The 19,042-nt window shown below is 36.8% G+C and overlaps 1 protein-coding gene across 5 annotated transcripts in view; it reads left to right on the forward strand.

Annotated features, from left to right (window-relative positions):
• Nucleotides 1-15,700, forward strand: part of CPED1 (cadherin like and PC-esterase domain containing 1) — a 268,162-nt gene extending 252,462 nt beyond the window's left edge. For 3 of the 5 annotated variants that reach the window (XM_025865766.2, XM_073899125.1, XM_073899126.1), the window contains one exon: nt 13,569-15,700. In XM_025865766.2, the coding sequence (XP_025721551.1) occupies nt 13,569-13,790 (222 nt within the window). In that variant the 3' untranslated portion in view covers nt 13,791-15,700. Of the gene's footprint in view, nt 1-1,247; nt 1,459-1,542; nt 1,757-13,568 lie in introns of those variants that run through there. The other 2 variants (XR_012380298.1, XR_012380299.1) reach the window with 2 other exon arrangements.
• Nucleotides 15,701-19,042: the final 3,342 nt, after the last annotated feature.

Consider the following 19,042-nt stretch of genomic DNA (forward strand, 5'->3'; position numbering starts at 1 on the left):
GTCAGGAGGCGATCAAATCAAATCAAATGAGGTATTCAACGTCACTCAGCCAAAACAGGTAGCAATCACAACTGGAGGCTCTAAAAAATAAGAAGTTAAAAAAGAATTAGTTTTTATGTAGACACTTAAAAACTAGGATCACCGGTCAAAAGGATGGAAACCTGGAGAACACTTGCCTTATCTAATAGACTCTGAACCCTTCCCTCAGAAATTGTGGCCAAAGAAGGTAGCAAGTCTTTGGTGGAGCTTGAAAATCAAGACAATTTAAGGTGCTAAACTCATGAATGACCTTCCTCCATGGTTTATCCAATGCATTAAACAGGTGGATCTGTGTTTTGAGTAGCCCCCAACACCCCGTGGTGAAAATGATTTTATCTGTAGTCAGTAATATAATAGGCTAAGCTGATAAGGTGATAGCAGAAAATAATTATATCCTTCCCCCAGCCACCTTAAAGCTGATCTATAGCCACCGTGTCTCATACCAATTCTAATGCTCCGCAAACCCCAAAGGACACATGTCCACCTCTCAGAGTTGGTCTCTTGAAGGCCCCTCCACTTGGCTTGAAGCAAGGGTGAAGCCACTCTCTATGAGGGAGGAAGACCACCAAGCCTTTGGACAACATCTCAAATTGAAATTCTCTCTCTTCCTTCATCTTCATTCTCCTACTCTTTTAATGAGACAAAGGTTTGCAAGCTGGATTTTATCCACATTTTTTCAAGTTTTGCATACATTGTGCAGACATTGCTTTGATATATGAGGTTACTTGGCTCCTGTTGTTTGCTCTAGATCTCAGAAAATTCTGCTGAAACTGCAATGGAAAATGTCTCATTTGATCATTCTGTCAGATATGAGTTCACTCCTTCTTTCTCAAATGTACCTCTCCCCCTTGTAAACCAGAAGGCAGTCATTGGGTTGAGTAGGGAAATGACAACTAAAGGATTCTTGGATCCTGTTTTTCAGCCCTAAAATGATGGTCAGAATCCATTTTGGTCCTCAGGTTTTTCTGGCTACCCAAAAGTTATTGACACTGTATTGGTTCTTCTAAATACTCTATGTTATGTTTTTTATATGTAATTGTGTATGACAAATGCATCTGCATCTCAGGGAAGTGAGAGCCCGCACCCACCGTGGACAGCAGGGCATTTTCAGTTTTGATCTAGTAACTTGAAGCTTGGCCGTGCTGTTGCAGAGAGCTTCTACACTGTAGGAGACTGTGTGTCTATTTCTTTCTTTCACAAAAAAATAGAACACCCTTTGAGTTCCTATCCGATTTGCAAAAAGTCAAGACTTAGGAACACAAGAGCAGGTAGCCTGGAAGAAGAAGAAATAATCTTGCCGCTGAGCCATCCCAGTACCAGAGTTGGCTGCGAAAACTGGTCGGAGGTTGCCAAAACCCACATAAAATGGGGACTTTGAAAGACAACATACAGATCGGGTTTTTGCCTCTTTTAGAAAAGGTTTGTTTATTTACTTATTTTTATATAATGTGTCTTCAATTAGTATTTTTGGGGAGGGTATCTGTTTTTCTTTTTCATCTTTAGTCCCTCTGGAAACCTAAAAAGGAGAAGTCTTCCAAAGGATTTCCAGCATGGCTCCAATTAAAAACAGAAGATACCCTTCCCACACAATTGCATTACATGTATCTCCTGCCGCAGCATTAACCAGTGACACCAATGGTCATGGAATTTGAGAACTACAACAAAGACTCTTTGAACCACCAGAACTAGAATATCGGCTTCTAAAGATTACTAATAAAATTATCTTTAATTTGCATAACAATGATTTAAGATGTCATTTACTTGACTTTTTAATTATGTGCAATGATCATATACAAATTGCTTTTTAAGCCCTATTTCTAACGTGTGTTGACTTGGCAAGTTACCTAGGTATCGTCCAAATTATCTCAGTTGATTCTGGAGCAGTGTTATCCATGTTGAAGTTTTCTTGTTTGAGCTAAAATACTTCTGAGAGCATTTGCCTTTCCAGTTACACCACAGAATGATAAGATCATCTTTCTCAACTGGCTCTCTTCATCACAAAGTCTCTGACCCGTTCGTCATTTAAGCATATTGTTACTTAAGTCTTGAACAATATGCACTATTTGTACCTCAGGAAGTTTCTAGTGCTGACACTGATGTTTTATGATCTTTCCAAACTCTCATCCAACATCTTAAATCACTGTGAGCTTACTATAAAAAATCAAGAAAACCTAAAGGCCCTCGCAAAAGATGATTTGATGATTAATGTAGCAAGCCAGGGAAAAGTAGGTTATTGATCTCATGCAAAACATATTAAAGGGCAGAAATTTGTTAATAATAACCATTTTTTGCCTCTATGCTCATCTTATGAGCTGGCAAAGCGATTTGTCATACAGTAATAGCAAGAATTGAAATCAGCTGTGCGAGAACCGTAAGAATTTGAGGTTGGGAGCTTTGTATCTTCTGGTGTTCAATCAAACCATTCCCACAATAGCTTCACACATACCTGAGAAGGATTGCCATAATCATTACAGTAAGATCTTGATGTGTCCTCTTTGATTTGTGGTGGGAATTCTATCATAGACATAACAAACCTGCTTCAATGGGCTCGTGTCGCCATAGGTAAGATGAGAGGTCTTGGGGGCACCTCTTTCATCTGTCAAGGCACCGAGAGAGAGAATATGTTGCCACCATGAATCTATAAACAATTTCCCAACTGGTGTGCATCAGTTTTGACTATAATGTTCCTGCTGATTAGAAAAGCAGGTGTTTCTCTTCATGGGCAGAAATGGAATTTTGTTTTCCCAATGTTTATGCAGGACAACAAACAGGATCCAGGTAGCTTTTGCCCAAGAGTGGTTTTGGATAGTGCCTTTAGTTATGTGGCAAACATCTACTATGAGCAAGCCAAAACCTGGGAAGGATACAAAAATATTATCGGCCCAGACCTGGCTGCAGGAGGGGCAAATCCACAGCTGTTTCGTGATTATTAATTAGTCTAATCAGCTGTATAAACCTTACATGAGATCTCTGTTTTCTGGCAGGTGTACAGCTTTTGACTCAGTCCAAAGGAAAAAAAAATCCCTCTGGCATTACTACCCAGCTCTAATAACACCAAGTTTCCTTTGATTCTGGCACCACGGAAAGAAGAAAGGATTTTCAATTCCTTGTCAGAGATGATTTCCCATTATTGTTAGATCTTCATCTTATACTCTTTATTATTTAATTTTAATTATGTAAACAAAAGCTTAGCTGACCTAGAAAAGTTTTCCTTCTATGTGATGGGCTTGAAGTTTTTCCCTTTCTCCTTCAAACTTTAAAAGTTTGTCATAAACACAATGAAGAAAAAAGCCTTTAAATTCACCTATCTAAAACACTGAGGTAATGACTTTCAGAGAAAAAGGAACTGATCCAAATATAGATAGCTTAGATAGCAGATCACAGAATTTATCAGCATGGCTATTTTTAATAAATTAGTAATGGCAATTTAATTCAACAAAGATTTGAGTGTCTATATGAGCGCTGTACTAACTACTGTAAAAGGAGCTAGGAGAACATTTTTTCAGGTTCCCTTGAGTATCTCAAACTCAACATATCCCCAGCATGCAATTCCTGTATATTGTAGAACATCAGTTAAAATCAGGGCCTGGGAAAGTGGGCTAGGGCCAGATCATGGTAAGAGCTTAGACTTCATCCTATAGGTTGTGGAGAGCCAACGAAAGATTTGATAGAGAAGTGAAATGGTGACATCTTTGCCTCGGATAGGTAAGTCTGATAACATTAAGGGGGGGAGATGGGAAAAGGGCTGAGTTTGGGAGAGAAGTCAGGAGACATTTTCAGAAGTCAGGTGAGAGATGATAAAAGCTTGCCCAAACCAGGACAGAGACTGCAAGTATAAGGGAGAAGGAGGCGAATACAAGCCCTATTTTTAAAAGTAAAATCTGTAGATCTTATCTGAAGCATGGGGGTGTCGAAAGAATCAAAGACGACTCCTAACTTGGGTGATGGATTAGAGCTGAACCAGCAGTGGAGTCAGAGAATGGCTGAGAAGGTTCCGGCTCAGGGAAAAGATGACTCCGTTTTGAACATGTTGTGTTTGAGATGCCTGTAGGACATCCAGGTGGAGATATATCTCACAGGCGGTTGGCTCTACAAGTCTGAAGCTCGGAGGAGCAGGGTGCGGCTGGAGATAAAAGGTTGGAAGTCATCAGAAAACAGGCAACAGTTGCAACAATGAAAGTAGATCATCCAGAGAAAGTGAGTAGAGTAAGAGGAGCTGAGGAAGGAACTCTTGGAGACATCAATATTTAAGCAAAGTTCGCAGAAATAGGAGCATTTGAATTTGGAGAATAAACTGATAGAGGAAAACTCTAGTAGAGTGTGGTTATCATATAAATTTCAGTAAAAATACTGGGGGCATGAATTAAACTACAATAGATTGAAGAGGTATAAGAAATGAGAAAAGGAGGTTGGTAAAGCCTTCCAACAAGTGAAAATAAGAATAAAGGAAAGATACTGGATTTAGAAAAGAAAGTGGTCTAGGAGCAGCTTATAGGAGGAACTACTTTTTGTGTTTATGGGCAGAAAGGGAATAATCCATACTAAGGGATACATAAGGAAAACAGGAGGGCATAAGAGGAAGGTCCTTGATCATGTGGAGGAGGATCAGGTCAAGGACACTGTAGACAGTTGGTAGGGTGCTGGTAAATGAATGAGGTTGGCCGCAGGTTTCTTCTTCCCTAGCATTTACCTGCCCTAGACTTCTGCAATATTTTCATCTTGGAAGCTTCACTTTCAATTACTCGAATTCACGTTCCGACCAGGATGTTTCTGTGGTTCCAATCCAATGTTGTCATTTAAAATGTCTCAATGGCCTTATCACTAAAGAGGAGTCACAGGAACTTTCACTGCCTACCATTCTTAAACCGCTTCCGGGGGAAAGTGATCCTAGACAGTTTTTTCTGTGCAAAAAATAATTAACGCTCAGTCCACTGTCTGCAAGAATTCTAGCTTTTTCTGCCAGATGATCAGATTACAAATCAGTGCCTGCTGAGAATGAATTCATGAGCCCCAAGGAAGCCCAGCCTTTTCTGAGATGGTTTGGTACAAGATCCTGTTCCAAAGGGAGCATCTTTTGTTGAATGGTGGTAACACCAACTATATCAGGCTCTCTATCTTAAGAAGGATAATTAAATGAAAGATGAGCAGAGTGTCAGTCACTCCATGCTAACTAGTATGATGACCCCAAGAGGCAGCTGTACACACCAGCCTCTGCAGTACCAATGCCTAGGATGTCAGTATGCCTAAGGAAGAGATGTCAGTCCATAAGTATCTCATGTTTTTCCAATAAACCCTCGTTTCAGGGGGTTTGCTACCAAGGTTAAAGAGTCAAGCTAGGATGGACTATTTACTGTCCTGATTAGCATTCCCTACTTCATGTTTTGATGTTCTAGCCTAGTGAAAACAGGATCTGTGGTTTGGGAAATTCTGTATACTCCTCTACTGTAAAGATTCTCAAATAATATTAGTATTTTAAATGATCCAAAAAGCCCTTATGGCAAAGAAACTATTTAGCTTCGTTTGACCCAGTTTTTCCCAAACGTTTTTTGACCACAGAACCACTTTCCTTTTTTTAATAACAACTATTAACACCTCACTAAACACACTTTGGAAAAACTATCATAGAGGATAAGGTCAAAAATCATGCAGGGAGTACAGATTAAATGTGGCAGAATGACCACAAGCATTTATCTTCTCTTCCACTTGAAACTCCACCAAAAGACTTTAAAGACATGAAGCTATTCACCACTGCTCCCCACTAAAAAAAAAAAAAGAATAAGAAATAACTCATAACAGACAAGAACTCTGAATTTATTCTAAGAAGTTTAACTTAGCCTACAAAGGAAATTACAATGTAAAATGAGAGAGGGGAGAATCACCAATTAAGAGGTGAAGCACACTTGCCCACAGATCATCCCAATGGCCCAGGCCTGAAGGAGGTAGGTGTGGAAGAAGGCAGGCTGAGACACACGTCAGAAAGTCTGTATGCAAAATTGGTGGACCCCTCACCCCACCACATGCAGCCTACGTCCATGTATACGATGTCTTTAAAAATTGAACATCAGAGATGGACTCAGAAAGACAGGTACAGAAAAGAACAAATGAATCTAGAGGCTGACATCAGAAAAATGAAAGAGAAAGTTGGCACCTGAAGGGCGGAGCCCCTAAACTTCTCTCCAGACCCTCTGGAATACCAGCAGACCAGCAGACGGGCATGCACCACCTCAGACAAGCGGCTAGACGGCTCTTCTGACAAGAATTGAGTGGCCCAGTGGAGGCGCTCCTTTCAAAGGCCCCAGTAGTGCTGATCGAATTCCTACAGTGAAGCCAGCAGATGGAATGTCACTCCACACAAATTCTTTCTAAGTGACATTTTAGTGTCATACGCTTAAATAAAACTAAGTTCCAGAGAAATAGATGGAAACAGATACCTGTGAATGAAGGTCAAAATAGATTCCAAGACCCAAAATGTACATGGAAATAGATCAGCGTGGGAACTTAGCTTGTAAGCCACTGGACTAATGAAGGTCATTCAAATAATATCAAGAATTCAGTGACATGAATATCCAGCCACTTTGAAAACGGAGTTTAAAAATGTGACTGAGTCTCTGGAGAGGAGTACAAGATAGAACCACAATTTCACTGGAAATGCTAAACTATAGCTCCTTATAATCAATCTCCCCACCTCAGAGCAGAATTTGTTCCCAGAGCTGGAAACTGAGGTCTGTCTACGGGGCAAGAGTTAAAAAGACTCAGCTGTCAGAGTAAGAAGGCTTGGAGATTTGGAGGTAGGGGAAGAGACCAAGACATTGCAAATCTGGAAACACCAAAAGCAAAAAACAATTCCTCACTCCTAAAGAAAACTTTAGTCTTGCCTTCTAATCCTCAGCATCTTTGACCCATTCAGAAGTTGGACTCCCTTCAATCAAAACATAGCTTATTTCATGTGGCCATGATTAGATACTGGGGTGGGGGATAGATGAAAAAAAATCATTATTATCTGTAAAAATTGCATAATTTCCTGAAATGGAACTGTGAATTATAAGGACGGGCTTCTAGCTGTTGTTTGTTGCTTTATTTTTATTCCATTTCTGTGAATTCTTGGGCTACTTTTTCAGCTGGTTATAAATTTGGTGACTGGATCTTGGATTGAATGTCATGTCTGCAGAATGACTATACCAAATAAAAAGTACTTCAATCATATACATTTATCTTAAAAGACCACACTAGCACATTTTGGTCAATGTCAGGTTTTCCAGCCTTGGAAAGAAAGCCATTACCCTCATTCCTCTTCCAATCCCATCCATGTCTGTGAAACACGTTTATAATCAGAACATCCCCCTTAATCCAGTCTAGAGAGATTTTGGAACACTTGCACCACTGAAAATTGTTTTCTATTTTGTTCTGTGGATCTGGAACCACATCAGAAGTTCCTTGGGTGTTATTCAGGTTAAGATCAGTTTTAGGAAAGGTATTTGCTTCTAATATGCCTGACACTTTTCCAATGCACCAAGCTTTCCCTTTTTGTACTGACTTTTTTGCAAGTTCAAAGTTATTTTAGATGCAGCAATTAACTGACATGGTAATATACTCATTCTGATTAATATTTATGTGAAACCAATTTTGAGTGTTAAAGTTATATGCATTTAAAAGTAAAAGTTGCAATGGGAGTTTTATTGTGTAATTTATAACAGTTTTTCATTCGTTTGGCTAGTCCTACGATAGCCAGAGGACAAAGACAGTCAAGTTGAATCGTAGCCATTTGTATGCCTTCTATAATGCCTGTGTGCCCAAGTCTTTAATTACATGGAGATGTGGAAAGATCTACAATCATAAACTGGGAGGTCTCTTAGCATATAAGAAACCTATAAAAAGGTAAAAGTTACTTCTTCATACCTAAGCACAGAATTTTAATTCTTGTTGCACTGACTCACAGAAAAATATGATCATCTACATATTCTGTTATCATGACAGCACTTGATTCCAGCACCAAAATTACTCCTTTCTAAGTTTCTATAATTAATATATTAAAACTATGTTATTGTTCTGAAACACCGTAATCTTTACTTGAAAGTCTATTCCTACATGTAACTTAATCTAAATGTGAACACTGCCATGAGAAAAATAATTTTTATTACACTTACACTTGTGATTAGAGAATGATGTTGATCTAACCATGTTATCACACTTCATGAAGACCAATTATCCTTCACTCTTGTTTCCTAATTTTAAGTATAATTTGACAGGTAAACGCATAAAAAGAAAATAAACAGCAACACACACACAAAGATAAAGACAGTGTTACTTTGGATTATTTTCCAGTGTCAAAAGATTTGTCATTGAACATTTGTGTGTGGAGTAATGTAAACATTTGCCAAATCACATTATGTATGTATCATTTAATTGTATGGAATAGTTTCTTATCCCTCTGGATAGAAATGTCTCTTTCTCAGAGTTTGAGTCATATGCACCCAAATTTAAGGAAGCATTTGACAGCATCAAACAGTTAGAATTTGTCTCTGTTTGAGATGATCACCATGCAGAAACATCTAGAGTCTTGTCTTCAGTTAAAGGTCTATGTTTTCTAATAGCTCACTTTTGTTGTTTACTATTATTTTTTCCAATAGCTCACTTTTGTTGTTTACCATTATTATTACTACTATGCCCCAGAGGTAACCTAACATTTGTCTTGCTAACATCTCTTTCAAAGCCACATTCCACTTGACACTTTAGTTGGATTTTAATAATCCCAAATGGTCCTCTGATTTTTGGAAAGGACCCAAATGGGCACATTTCCACACAAGAGATCAAAGGAAAGAAGCAATTAGCTCTTTATTGTACAGGTATCAAACATCTTTCATTTGCATAACATTTCCAAGCCTAAAAATTGTAACTAAGTCCTTTTCCTTCACTTTAGAGCCTGTAAGAGTAGGTAAAATAAAGTAATATTTTGAAACTTGGAGATAGCAGCTTGGCAGCAATGCCGGATACTGAATTTAACAAATAAGTTCAAAGAAATAATAGCTCTGTGAGCAGATGATCATGCCCACCATAAATTAACACTAAGTAATTTATGAAGGAACTATTCATTACACGGAAACAACATGGTGCCTGACCTTGGGGAGTTAGTCTCAGACAATGTCTTTGAAGTCATTTCATTCTTGTTCTTACTTCAAGTATCTTAGACATGTGTCTTTATATAGCCCCCTTGAGGGTAGAGACCATGTCTGAATTACTCCATGTGTTTCCTGGCAGAGAACTCTGAAGATTGAAAGTTGGATATTATGTAGAAAAAAATAAATCATTAAGTCATCAATAACTCATTTTAATTTTATAAGATATGGCATCATTTTTTTTCTCTTCTGCTGCTTTTCTATTGTAAAAAGATTACATGAACTCTTGCTAGCTGTAAAAATGTAAAAATAAGTATATACAATAAAAACAAAAAAATTCCTGCCTTTAGGGGTGCCTGCATGGCTTGGTCAGTGGAGCGGGCAACTCTTGATCTCAGAGTCCTGGGTTCAAGCCCCACATTGGGTGTAGAGATTATTAAAAATAAAATCTTAAAAAAAATTCCTTGGGTGCCTGGGTGGCTCAGTCAGGGAAGCGTCTGGCTCTTGATTTCTGCTCAGGTCATGATCTCAGGGTTGTGACATCGAGCCCTTCGTTGGGCTCTGTGCTGGGTGTGGAGCCTGTTTAAGATTCTCGCTCTCCCTCTCCTTCTGCCCCTCCCCACCCTCACACATATGTGTGCTTGCTCACTCACTCACTCTCTTAAAAAAAAAAAAAGAGAGAGAGAGAGAGAGAGAAAATTTCTGCCTTTTTATCATATGTACCCATTAATTCTCACTCCCTTCCCCATTGGAGATTCTATTAGCAGTTTGATACATAGCTCCATTTTAAACATACACTCTTGATTTTATTTCCAAGTAATTAAAACCCTTAGGCTGTCGACATTTATGATCACTAGAGTCATATAACACTGGGCTTTATTTAGAACTACCTTATTGCTCCATAAACATTTTTAGGGAAGAGTAGCAGTTCATGAAATGCACTTTAATGTAGTACAAACATTCCTATTTTTTCTATCACAGTATTGAATTCTGCTTGTACTTGGCTTATGCAACCAACAAATTGGGTCTATGGTAGGCTGATGGTAGACTCAATTAATATCACTGAGTGAACATCTGGTATTGAAAAATCCTGCACCATCACTGTTTTTTTTTTCCCCTTCCCAAATGGTCTTGATTATTTTCTTACATTGATTCTTCAAGATGTATTTTAGGATTTCTTTGTCATGTCCCCCCAAATCCTGTTGTGATTACAGTTGGAATAGCATTTTAATTAACCTGGGAGGATTTGACACGGTATGTCTTTCCATTTGTTAATGTTTTCCTTTTATTAAACTTTGTGTTTTCTTCACCTGCATAATTGCTGAACTGAATGAAATTGTTTTCACATTGTAATGGGATCCTTTCTCTAATATATTTCTTATTAATTATTGATAGAATATAGAAATGCTATATAATTTGTGAATATTAACTTTATAATATCTCATTATTTTTCAGTAACTTCCTTTGGGTTTTCAAGGTAAACAATCATATAGTTATAAATAATTCTTGGGCAATTTCCTATAACAAAATGTTTCATAACACTAAAGCTTGTATTCCTGAAATAAATTACATGTGCTGGTGGTACAGCACATAATACTGCTGCATTTTTTTTAAAGGCTCCCGGATTCCATTGACAATAGCATTTGGGAGGACTTTTAACATCTCTGTTTTGACAAATCAAAATTGAAGTAATTCTTTCTCTGTAGGTTTGTCACCTTTCAGGAGTCAGTATCAGGGTAAAACTGGCCTCACCAAGGAATTAAGACACTTAGCTAGCATCTTTGATTATTTCCTGAAAAATAGGTTTCAAAGGAAACTAACTGAATTAAGTGTTGTTGGGCCAAGCCCTGGGATAGATGTGTAGGAATCAATCTTCAGTAGCATACGCCAGCACTAGCATTATGAGAGGCATTAGGCTGGCCCTCAGAAGCTGGCAGAGACCCCATCATCCCATCTTCCTTTCTCAGAGACCACCTGAGTGGTTTAAAAACAGAAATACATTATCAACCTTCCCATGTGATTTGGCAAAATACTGACACGACTCTCGAATAGAAGCTATAAGCTTCAGCAAATACAATGGAAATATATATTTTTGTATTATCTCTTTTATAAATCCATTCAAGATTGCTATAAGCATCTACACTAGCGTTATCCAACATTTGTAATGCAACATTAGATGCAACACAAAACATTGAAATAATTTTTAAAGAACTATATAACCTTTTGCAATGGGATGTATTTTTATCTATTTTGCATTTAATTAGCATGCAGATCATCTGGCAATTGCAAAAACCAGACCTTAAGATAAAATTATATAAATAAAAGTAAACTTATTTTGGCTTCAGCATACTGGAATAATATTTTTTCAGGGTTGAAAGTAATATTTATGCTTAAGTGTTTCCTTAAATAAACTTCCTTAAAAATTTTCACTAATCTGGCTATCATTGAATACACACCTCCTCCAAAATGGACAGAACCTTCAGGAAAACACTGGTGCACCTCCCAGCCTCTCATATTTAAAGTTGTAGGATAACCAAACAGGGGTGGAAGGAGCTGCACATGACAGCAACTTACAACCTTGGGACCAGGAATATTAATCAGTGGTTAACTGCAAACTTAGCTCTGATTTACCATCCGCGAGGATTCCTTACCCCAACCCACTGATTTCACTGGTCTTCTTAAGAGTCACTTCATCTGAGGGCCTGATCATAAAAAACTAAACATCCCATAGCTACAGGAAAACAATTCATTTCTTTGGGGTTAGCAGGGTATAATTGGTTTCAAAATGCATTGCTATTACATTTTTTTCTTCAAAATGGGAATAGCTTCAACATTTTTATGATTATAAAGGAATGCACATTTGTTGTATTCAAATAAAAAAGGCAAGGCCAGAAGTTACAAAGATGTTTTAAATCACCGATAATTCCTCTACCCAAAGATCACTACTGTTACCATTTTGGTTTAGGTCTTTACAGAATTTCTACTCAAATAAATCTTCTAAAAGTGTTCACGCTCACTTGCACATAATAACTAAAAATACTTATCTTCAAAATAAATAGCTTGTGTTCGTTTAAATATTCTGTATTTTTTTAGCCGTTTTCATTGTATTCTCTTATATGGAATAAAAAAAATGTGGCTCTAAAGCAATATACAGCACTTAACGGAGTTTTAAGAATCCATGTGAGCTAGTGTTGCCTTCATTAGTCATCAATAATATATAGTTTATGTGTCCATATTGACCGAAAATAATGTCTTGCAATTGCATCAAAAATTAATAATTAATAAATTGAATTAATGATTTGTTATTCATTTGTGAAGACACCTCAAACGGCTTTGCCAGTATTTTCTCTCCTCCCCACTTCCCAACCCTCCCCACAATCTCTGTTTTGATCCCTTCCTGATTCCCTCTGACTGTTGGTATTAACAATCTGAGTTACATTAACCCAGTGATTAAAACTGACAGTTATACTACCTCTGAAATTAATAATGCACTGTATGTTAATTAATTGAATTTAAATAAAAGTATAGAATAGCCCCAGGACAACTTTTTGTAAACTGTACAAATGGACTATAAATATGGCCTGTATATTTGTATGTATGTGTATGTGTCGATATTCATAAAATATCTGTGAATGGAATCACAAAGAAACTAGTAATACATGTTGCTTCTGGGGAGTCAACTGAGTGACTGGAGGTGGGGAGGCAGAGCTGGGGAGGAAATTTGTGTTACATATCCTTTTATGCTTTATAAATGCTTTCTAATTCTGCCTATTCAAAAAAGTTTAAGATAAAATATATGTATAAACATATATAAAGTTATTAGCTTAATAGGGCCTGGTCTGCTTCTACAGATTCCTTACTAACTTAGTAAGTGCCCAGAAAAAGGAAACCATGAATTTTAAGTGTCAGCTTATGGCTGTGCAATAGAGAAGTATTTTTCTTTTCTCTGCAAATAGTTTTAATTTCCATTCTATAAAAGGGTGCCATGGCAGGTTTAGAGCACCATGTTTGAATCAGTGACCCACCAAAGGCACCTCAGCGTCTTTTCTATATGGTGGCATCCAGCCTAAGTACACACACACACACACACACACACACACACACACACACACACACACACCAGTGTGGTAGAGATACCACCTGAAATTATTCCTCAGTTGCATTGGATTCAACTGCCCTGAGGTAAGTAAAATGGCAGAAATTCTAATTCCAACTTTAGTTTTTTGGTGTTTTGTTTTGTTTTGTTGTTTTTTGAAAGAGCAGTTTCTCTGGCTCTTGGTTATGTAGATCATATTTATGCCCTTTAGGCAATATCCGCGTGATAAAGATGCTGTTCAAGTTTGTGAGTTGATTATCCTACTCGATGCAGGGCTTGAATGTCCTTGATTTTGACTATGTTTTGCTCTTTATTTGCAGGTAGTGAAATCAAAGCTATCCAAAGAATATCCCTTTATTAAAATGAAACAATCAGGAAATCATATTGTGGGGAAATATTTCAGCAATCAAAGCAAACTACAACAACGACGACAAGACTCTGTAACAAAGTTTCAATCACCGTATCATGTCAGAGGTCCAATTAATCAGGTTTGCTCTGAAATCCTTCTCAGCAGGATGTGTACGAGTAAAAGAACTGTGTAGACTCCCTGCAGGAGGACTGGACTTGGAATTGGAGGCAAGCCACTCACTCACCTGGACAGCAGTCTAAGAACCAAATCCTGTACATCACGTGTATTTGGATTGACCGCACACTCATGCAACCTGGCACACACACACATACGCACCAATGCACACGTGGCTAAAAAACGTAATAATAACACTTGTTTCCTACAGCTTCATAAGTCCAAGGTGTGCACTTGAAAATCATTTGTTTTCAAGGGGAAAGCTAGAGCTAGAAAAAGGTTACGTGGAGTACAATGGTAAATTAGAACCACTGTGGGCTAGGTATTGCATTGTGATAATAAGGAGAAATATAGACACTTGAATTATGTGGACAAAAAGGGTAAAGCTCTTGAGTATTGCATTATCTTTTCTCTCGGTACATTAATACTGAAAAGGAGAAAAAAGCAGTTACATTCCACTTGCAAGTAGGAATTGTGTTTGTGTCCTTTACCAGGAGAAAAAAATGATGTTTATGATGGCTTAGGCTTTGTGAATCTAATGCTTAGGAAAATATTTCTTCCTATACTTCCTAAATTTTACAGTTGAAAGGAAAAGAACAGGAATGCTCCATGGGGAATTCAAAACGATTCTATGCAAGAGATAGGAAGTGTAATATTTTACAGTTAAAACACCAATGCATTTAATTTTGCACTCTTTGTACTTTTCATAAACATTCCCTCCTACCCTGTCTGTGAACTTGGATGGGTAACTGCAGTCTAAGTTGATAAAATATGTAATTTTAAAGTGTATTATTTTATTATGTTTTACTGATGATATTACTTAAGAAAGCTTTTGTTTGCCGTTAGAACCCTGTGTAATTCAAGATTACATTTTATGTAAATATTTTCAAAGGATTAGCCATTTGCAAGTGCGTAGGTGTTTATTTTCATACAGCATTTGTATATGTCCAGAAATATTATGTTACTAGTAACCATATTTTGATTTATCAAATACAAATTTAGAGTAAGCATAAAATTACTTTTTTATTAAAACTGTGGCATACATATACAACATATCCAATTCTAGTATTGAGAACTTTCTCTTCTCTATGTTAATTTCAAAATAGTGAATTTCTTTATTTTACAAGTGCTTTGTTTTGAGCTATCCCACAGTTAAAATTGGTTTTTAAAGGATTGTTTTTCTTTTTGGGGGAAAAAAACCCTGAGGGGGTTATTCAATCCAGGTTTGAAATTACAAAATGTACAAATACCTCAATTTCATTACCACACCAAAAAAAGACTATTTTGATCGATCAGTTCCTTAGTATGAATATCCACCTCTTTAAATACTCTATTTTTATATATTTTTTATATGGAAGTAAACGTGAATTTATATTTAACTGTCTTAAATTATATTTAAGCACAACTATCACTTGATATAAACAATACATATCTGCCTTTGACAGAGGATAGATTTTTTTTTAATGGTACAGAATTGCCCTTTAAAATGAAAGATTTTTCTAATATCTGCAACTATAGGCAAGCACCATTTTTAGGTCTTCGATTTTTTTTGATGATATAAATTTTGCCAATTCGTGCAGGCTCTCCATTGTGTTTTAATGTATTACATACTCTATAACAGGATTATAGTCTGTGGATGTTTCTTGTAATTTACTGTCAACCTAACTAGAATAACCGTCTGACTGAGGTTAGTCTGGCATTTACCTCTTCACTGTTGAAATAATAGTAGATTTTAGGAACAAGTGTAATAATACTATTAATAAATGTCTTACTGGTAATAGTCTGTGTTAGAGAGTATCCTTTATTCTCCTTTTTACTGGAGGTATACCACCACACAGTGACTACTTGGCAGGCATGTCCTCATACAGATTCAACTATTTAGTGTGGTTTAATAGGATAACTGTCTAGTTCTTCCAATCCTGATATCCTCCAAATTTTGATCAAATGGACTCCCTGCTGTACAGTGACCAAAACTTTTGAACATAGTGCAGTGAAGAGCTATTTTTTTTTAAAGATAAGGCACTGAAATGCTAGGAATTATTTTAGTTACTCCTTAATTGAAAAAACAACATTTTATTTTACCTTGGGGAAATAGGTGTTTGTGTGTGTGTGTGTGTGTGTGTGTGTGTGTGTGTGTGTACTTAGGTGCTTAGCAAGTTCATAAATTGAGTGGGGGAAAATAGGAATAGGTATTTAAACATATTTTTAGATGTAAAAGTTAAAGGCAGTGTATTATTTTTGGTAAGAGCTGATTAGTATCCAATCTAAACTGAACTCAACTAAAGAAAACATTGACAATATTAAAAGTAAAGAATAACTACATAAGCATTTCCAAGCATCACTGTTGACATTGTGTGTGTGTGTGTGCGCGTGTGTGTGCATTTAAAAGCACAGCGAGCTATTTGCCAGCCATCGAAGTAGGCAAATAGGATCCTGGAGGGACATATGAAAAAGAAGGGCTCACCATTGCCTGCCAAATGGGTTCACACTTGGGTCATTTGATCTTCCTCATGTTAGACGCCCCTGTGCCTAGCAGTCAACTCTACAAAACAATAATTTCCACTTAGAAAGCCCTGGAATAGGTCACTGGTTTTTGACATAGAAATAGTGCTGGTAATGTTTATGCAGAAAACATAATGCCTTTGTGCTTTTGAAGTTTCTTCTTTCAGTTCCATTTCACTGGAGGATTCCAAGAAGAAATACAGAAACTGGTCAAAAAATATGTAACCTACTAAGAGTTATTTCAAAGCTGTAATGCTTTGGCATGGTGGGGAGACGGGGGTTTAATACAGTAATAAGGTTAAGACCCTAGAGAGATAGTCAGGGTTAGGGTCTTATTAAATATTACCTTAAGTTGAACAAATACTGAAAGAATCATCAGTATCTGAAATTTCTCCCTGTGAATTTTCACCTTGCAAAAAGAAACAAATAAAAAATGAAAAATATCATCAGTGGCTAAGATTATTGTATTTAAAATGAACAAACATAAATTTGAGTAAGCTCATATGGGCTGATAACTTCAAAAACACATCCAAGCGCAAAATGATACTACAGCAGATTCTACCATTTTGACTGGATCAAGGAGTCCTTGCTCCACAAATATTACTGTAGTTCTTTTTCTTTTGTTAGTGTGTACATAAATTCAAGTGATGTTGATTGCTCTTGGAAACTAAGGCATTTTGATAGATCACTTTGACTTAGGGGGATGAACCAGAAGTTGTCAAAAGACCCAAAGACCTCCTAAAGACGGCAGGATCATGCCAGGGCCTCCAAACTCGAGTTTGTATTTGGCAAGGCTTCCAAGGTTTCAAACTGTCAAAGAACCTTTTATCATGTTTTTATTGCTATAGTAACTGCTATTATCAACTTCCACATTTCTTTTATGATTCGGTCACTTGGTGTAGGGGGCGGTAGAACTTATTTTTCCTAACTGATATAGACCATGCAGTCCTCCTAAAATGGGGCTTCGTTTGTTTTCTTTATGGTCGTCGAAATATAGAGAATTTGTTTTACGGCTCTATTAAATGTTGGATCGCTCTGCTTTAACACACACAATACACAATCAAAATGCTAATTCTTAAACTTATCAAGAATATTTACAATTTTAAGTATATTTGCCATGTAAGTGAAGATAATTACTTAAACCCAACTAAGAGGAAGAACAAAATTTTAAAAATTAAACAGCTGTCTTTAGAGAAAACACCAAAAAAGGGGGGTTATATTCCTACAAGGTCATTGTATTTAGGTAGATTAGGTTTTGAATTTGATCTATGCTGACTGGCTGGTTATAAGGAGACATGTAATATATCTAAACAGGACATTTTTCTTAGGAAATTTATGTATAGTGTCATATTGTTATTTTTATTACATGAAAAAGTAACCCCTATAAAATTTATTAAAATGTTTTGATGTTTTTAAAAAGCAGAGTAATTATAATTGATTACTCATATGTCAGAATTCAGAAGTAACATGGTGTCATAAATATAAAATGTATTCAATTGATTCTCAACTATTTAGTGAAAAATTTCCTTATTTTATGGTTGGCTGGTGAAATACATCAGTTTGATAATTTGATGCAGCTTTTAGTGGTAGACTAAATGATGTAATTATGGTGGCATCTGATTTATTTATTTATATATTTTGTTCAATTGTATATCCATTTTTTCCCTATAATAAAAACTGTTCAAAATGTATAGATTGAAATCTCAGTGTGTGGCATCAAGGTCAACATTTTAATTTTCTTTACACTCTATGATTTGATTTTTTATTTGGTCTATAATGTATATACTTTTAAAATTAAATAATGAATTTGAATATTAGAAAAAATTAAGAACATTAAAGTAAAATGGGCATATATTGTAACATCTAATTAATCACATACCCACTTCGATAGAAGAGGTCGTTTGGTCTCCAGAAGAGCTTACATTAATAGCCGGGATTCAGAATTCTTGGCATCCCTCAGCAGTGAATACATTGAGTTAAGAGGATGATAAAAAATGCCAACATGGGGCGCCTGGGTGGCTCAGTTGGTTAAGCGAATGCCTTCGGCTCAGGTCATGATCCTGGAGTCCCGGGATCGAGTCCCGCATCGGGCTCCCTGCTCAGCGGGGAGTCTGCTTCTCCCTCTGACCCTCCCCCCTCTCATGTGCTCTCTCTCTCTCAAATAAATAAATAAAATCTTAGAAAAAAATGCCAACATGGAAGCAAACGTGGCCTACGTTAATCCAGTGGGCCCATCGCAATCAGAACGGGTGGAAAGGAGGCGCTATAGCATAGTCCTCCTCTCCCACTGCGTTCTAGAATGGATAAAAGTTATGAGCATCTTCTCCAGCTGCCTTTGACAGATGCTGCTCATCTCTTCAAACCTCTCCTTAAGACACAAGTCCTCATTCCTAAGGAAAAGGTAAATAATAATTTTCAAACTTCAGTGGACCAAAAACGATCGCCTAGATTAACCAAATGGCAGCTGACTGTATCTTTAACAATCTTTCTTATTTACAATCAGGAAAAATAGAAAATGATCTCTAGCCTTCAATACCATATATCCTCTGGAGAACTAGAACACCAATTCATTTTCAGCCATGGAATCATTCACCCACCGTGACGTTTTCTGCTTGTCTTTAGTTTTGCCTTTGAGGTGGAACTTACGCTGTGTTTTCTGTGTGTATTTAATATGTAATACAAGATACATTTTTAGACTTACATTTTTACGTTTTCCTCCCTGCCTTAATTACATGTAACATGAAGCTTATGTTTTAATGGGCATGAGCT

This window comes from Callorhinus ursinus, unplaced genomic scaffold (genome assembly GCF_003265705.2).
Source record: "Callorhinus ursinus isolate GAN/ISIS: 27379988/994484 unplaced genomic scaffold, GSC_fseal_2.0 scaffold12, whole genome shotgun sequence".
Classification (NCBI taxonomy): Eukaryota; Metazoa; Chordata; class Mammalia; order Carnivora; family Otariidae; genus Callorhinus; species Callorhinus ursinus.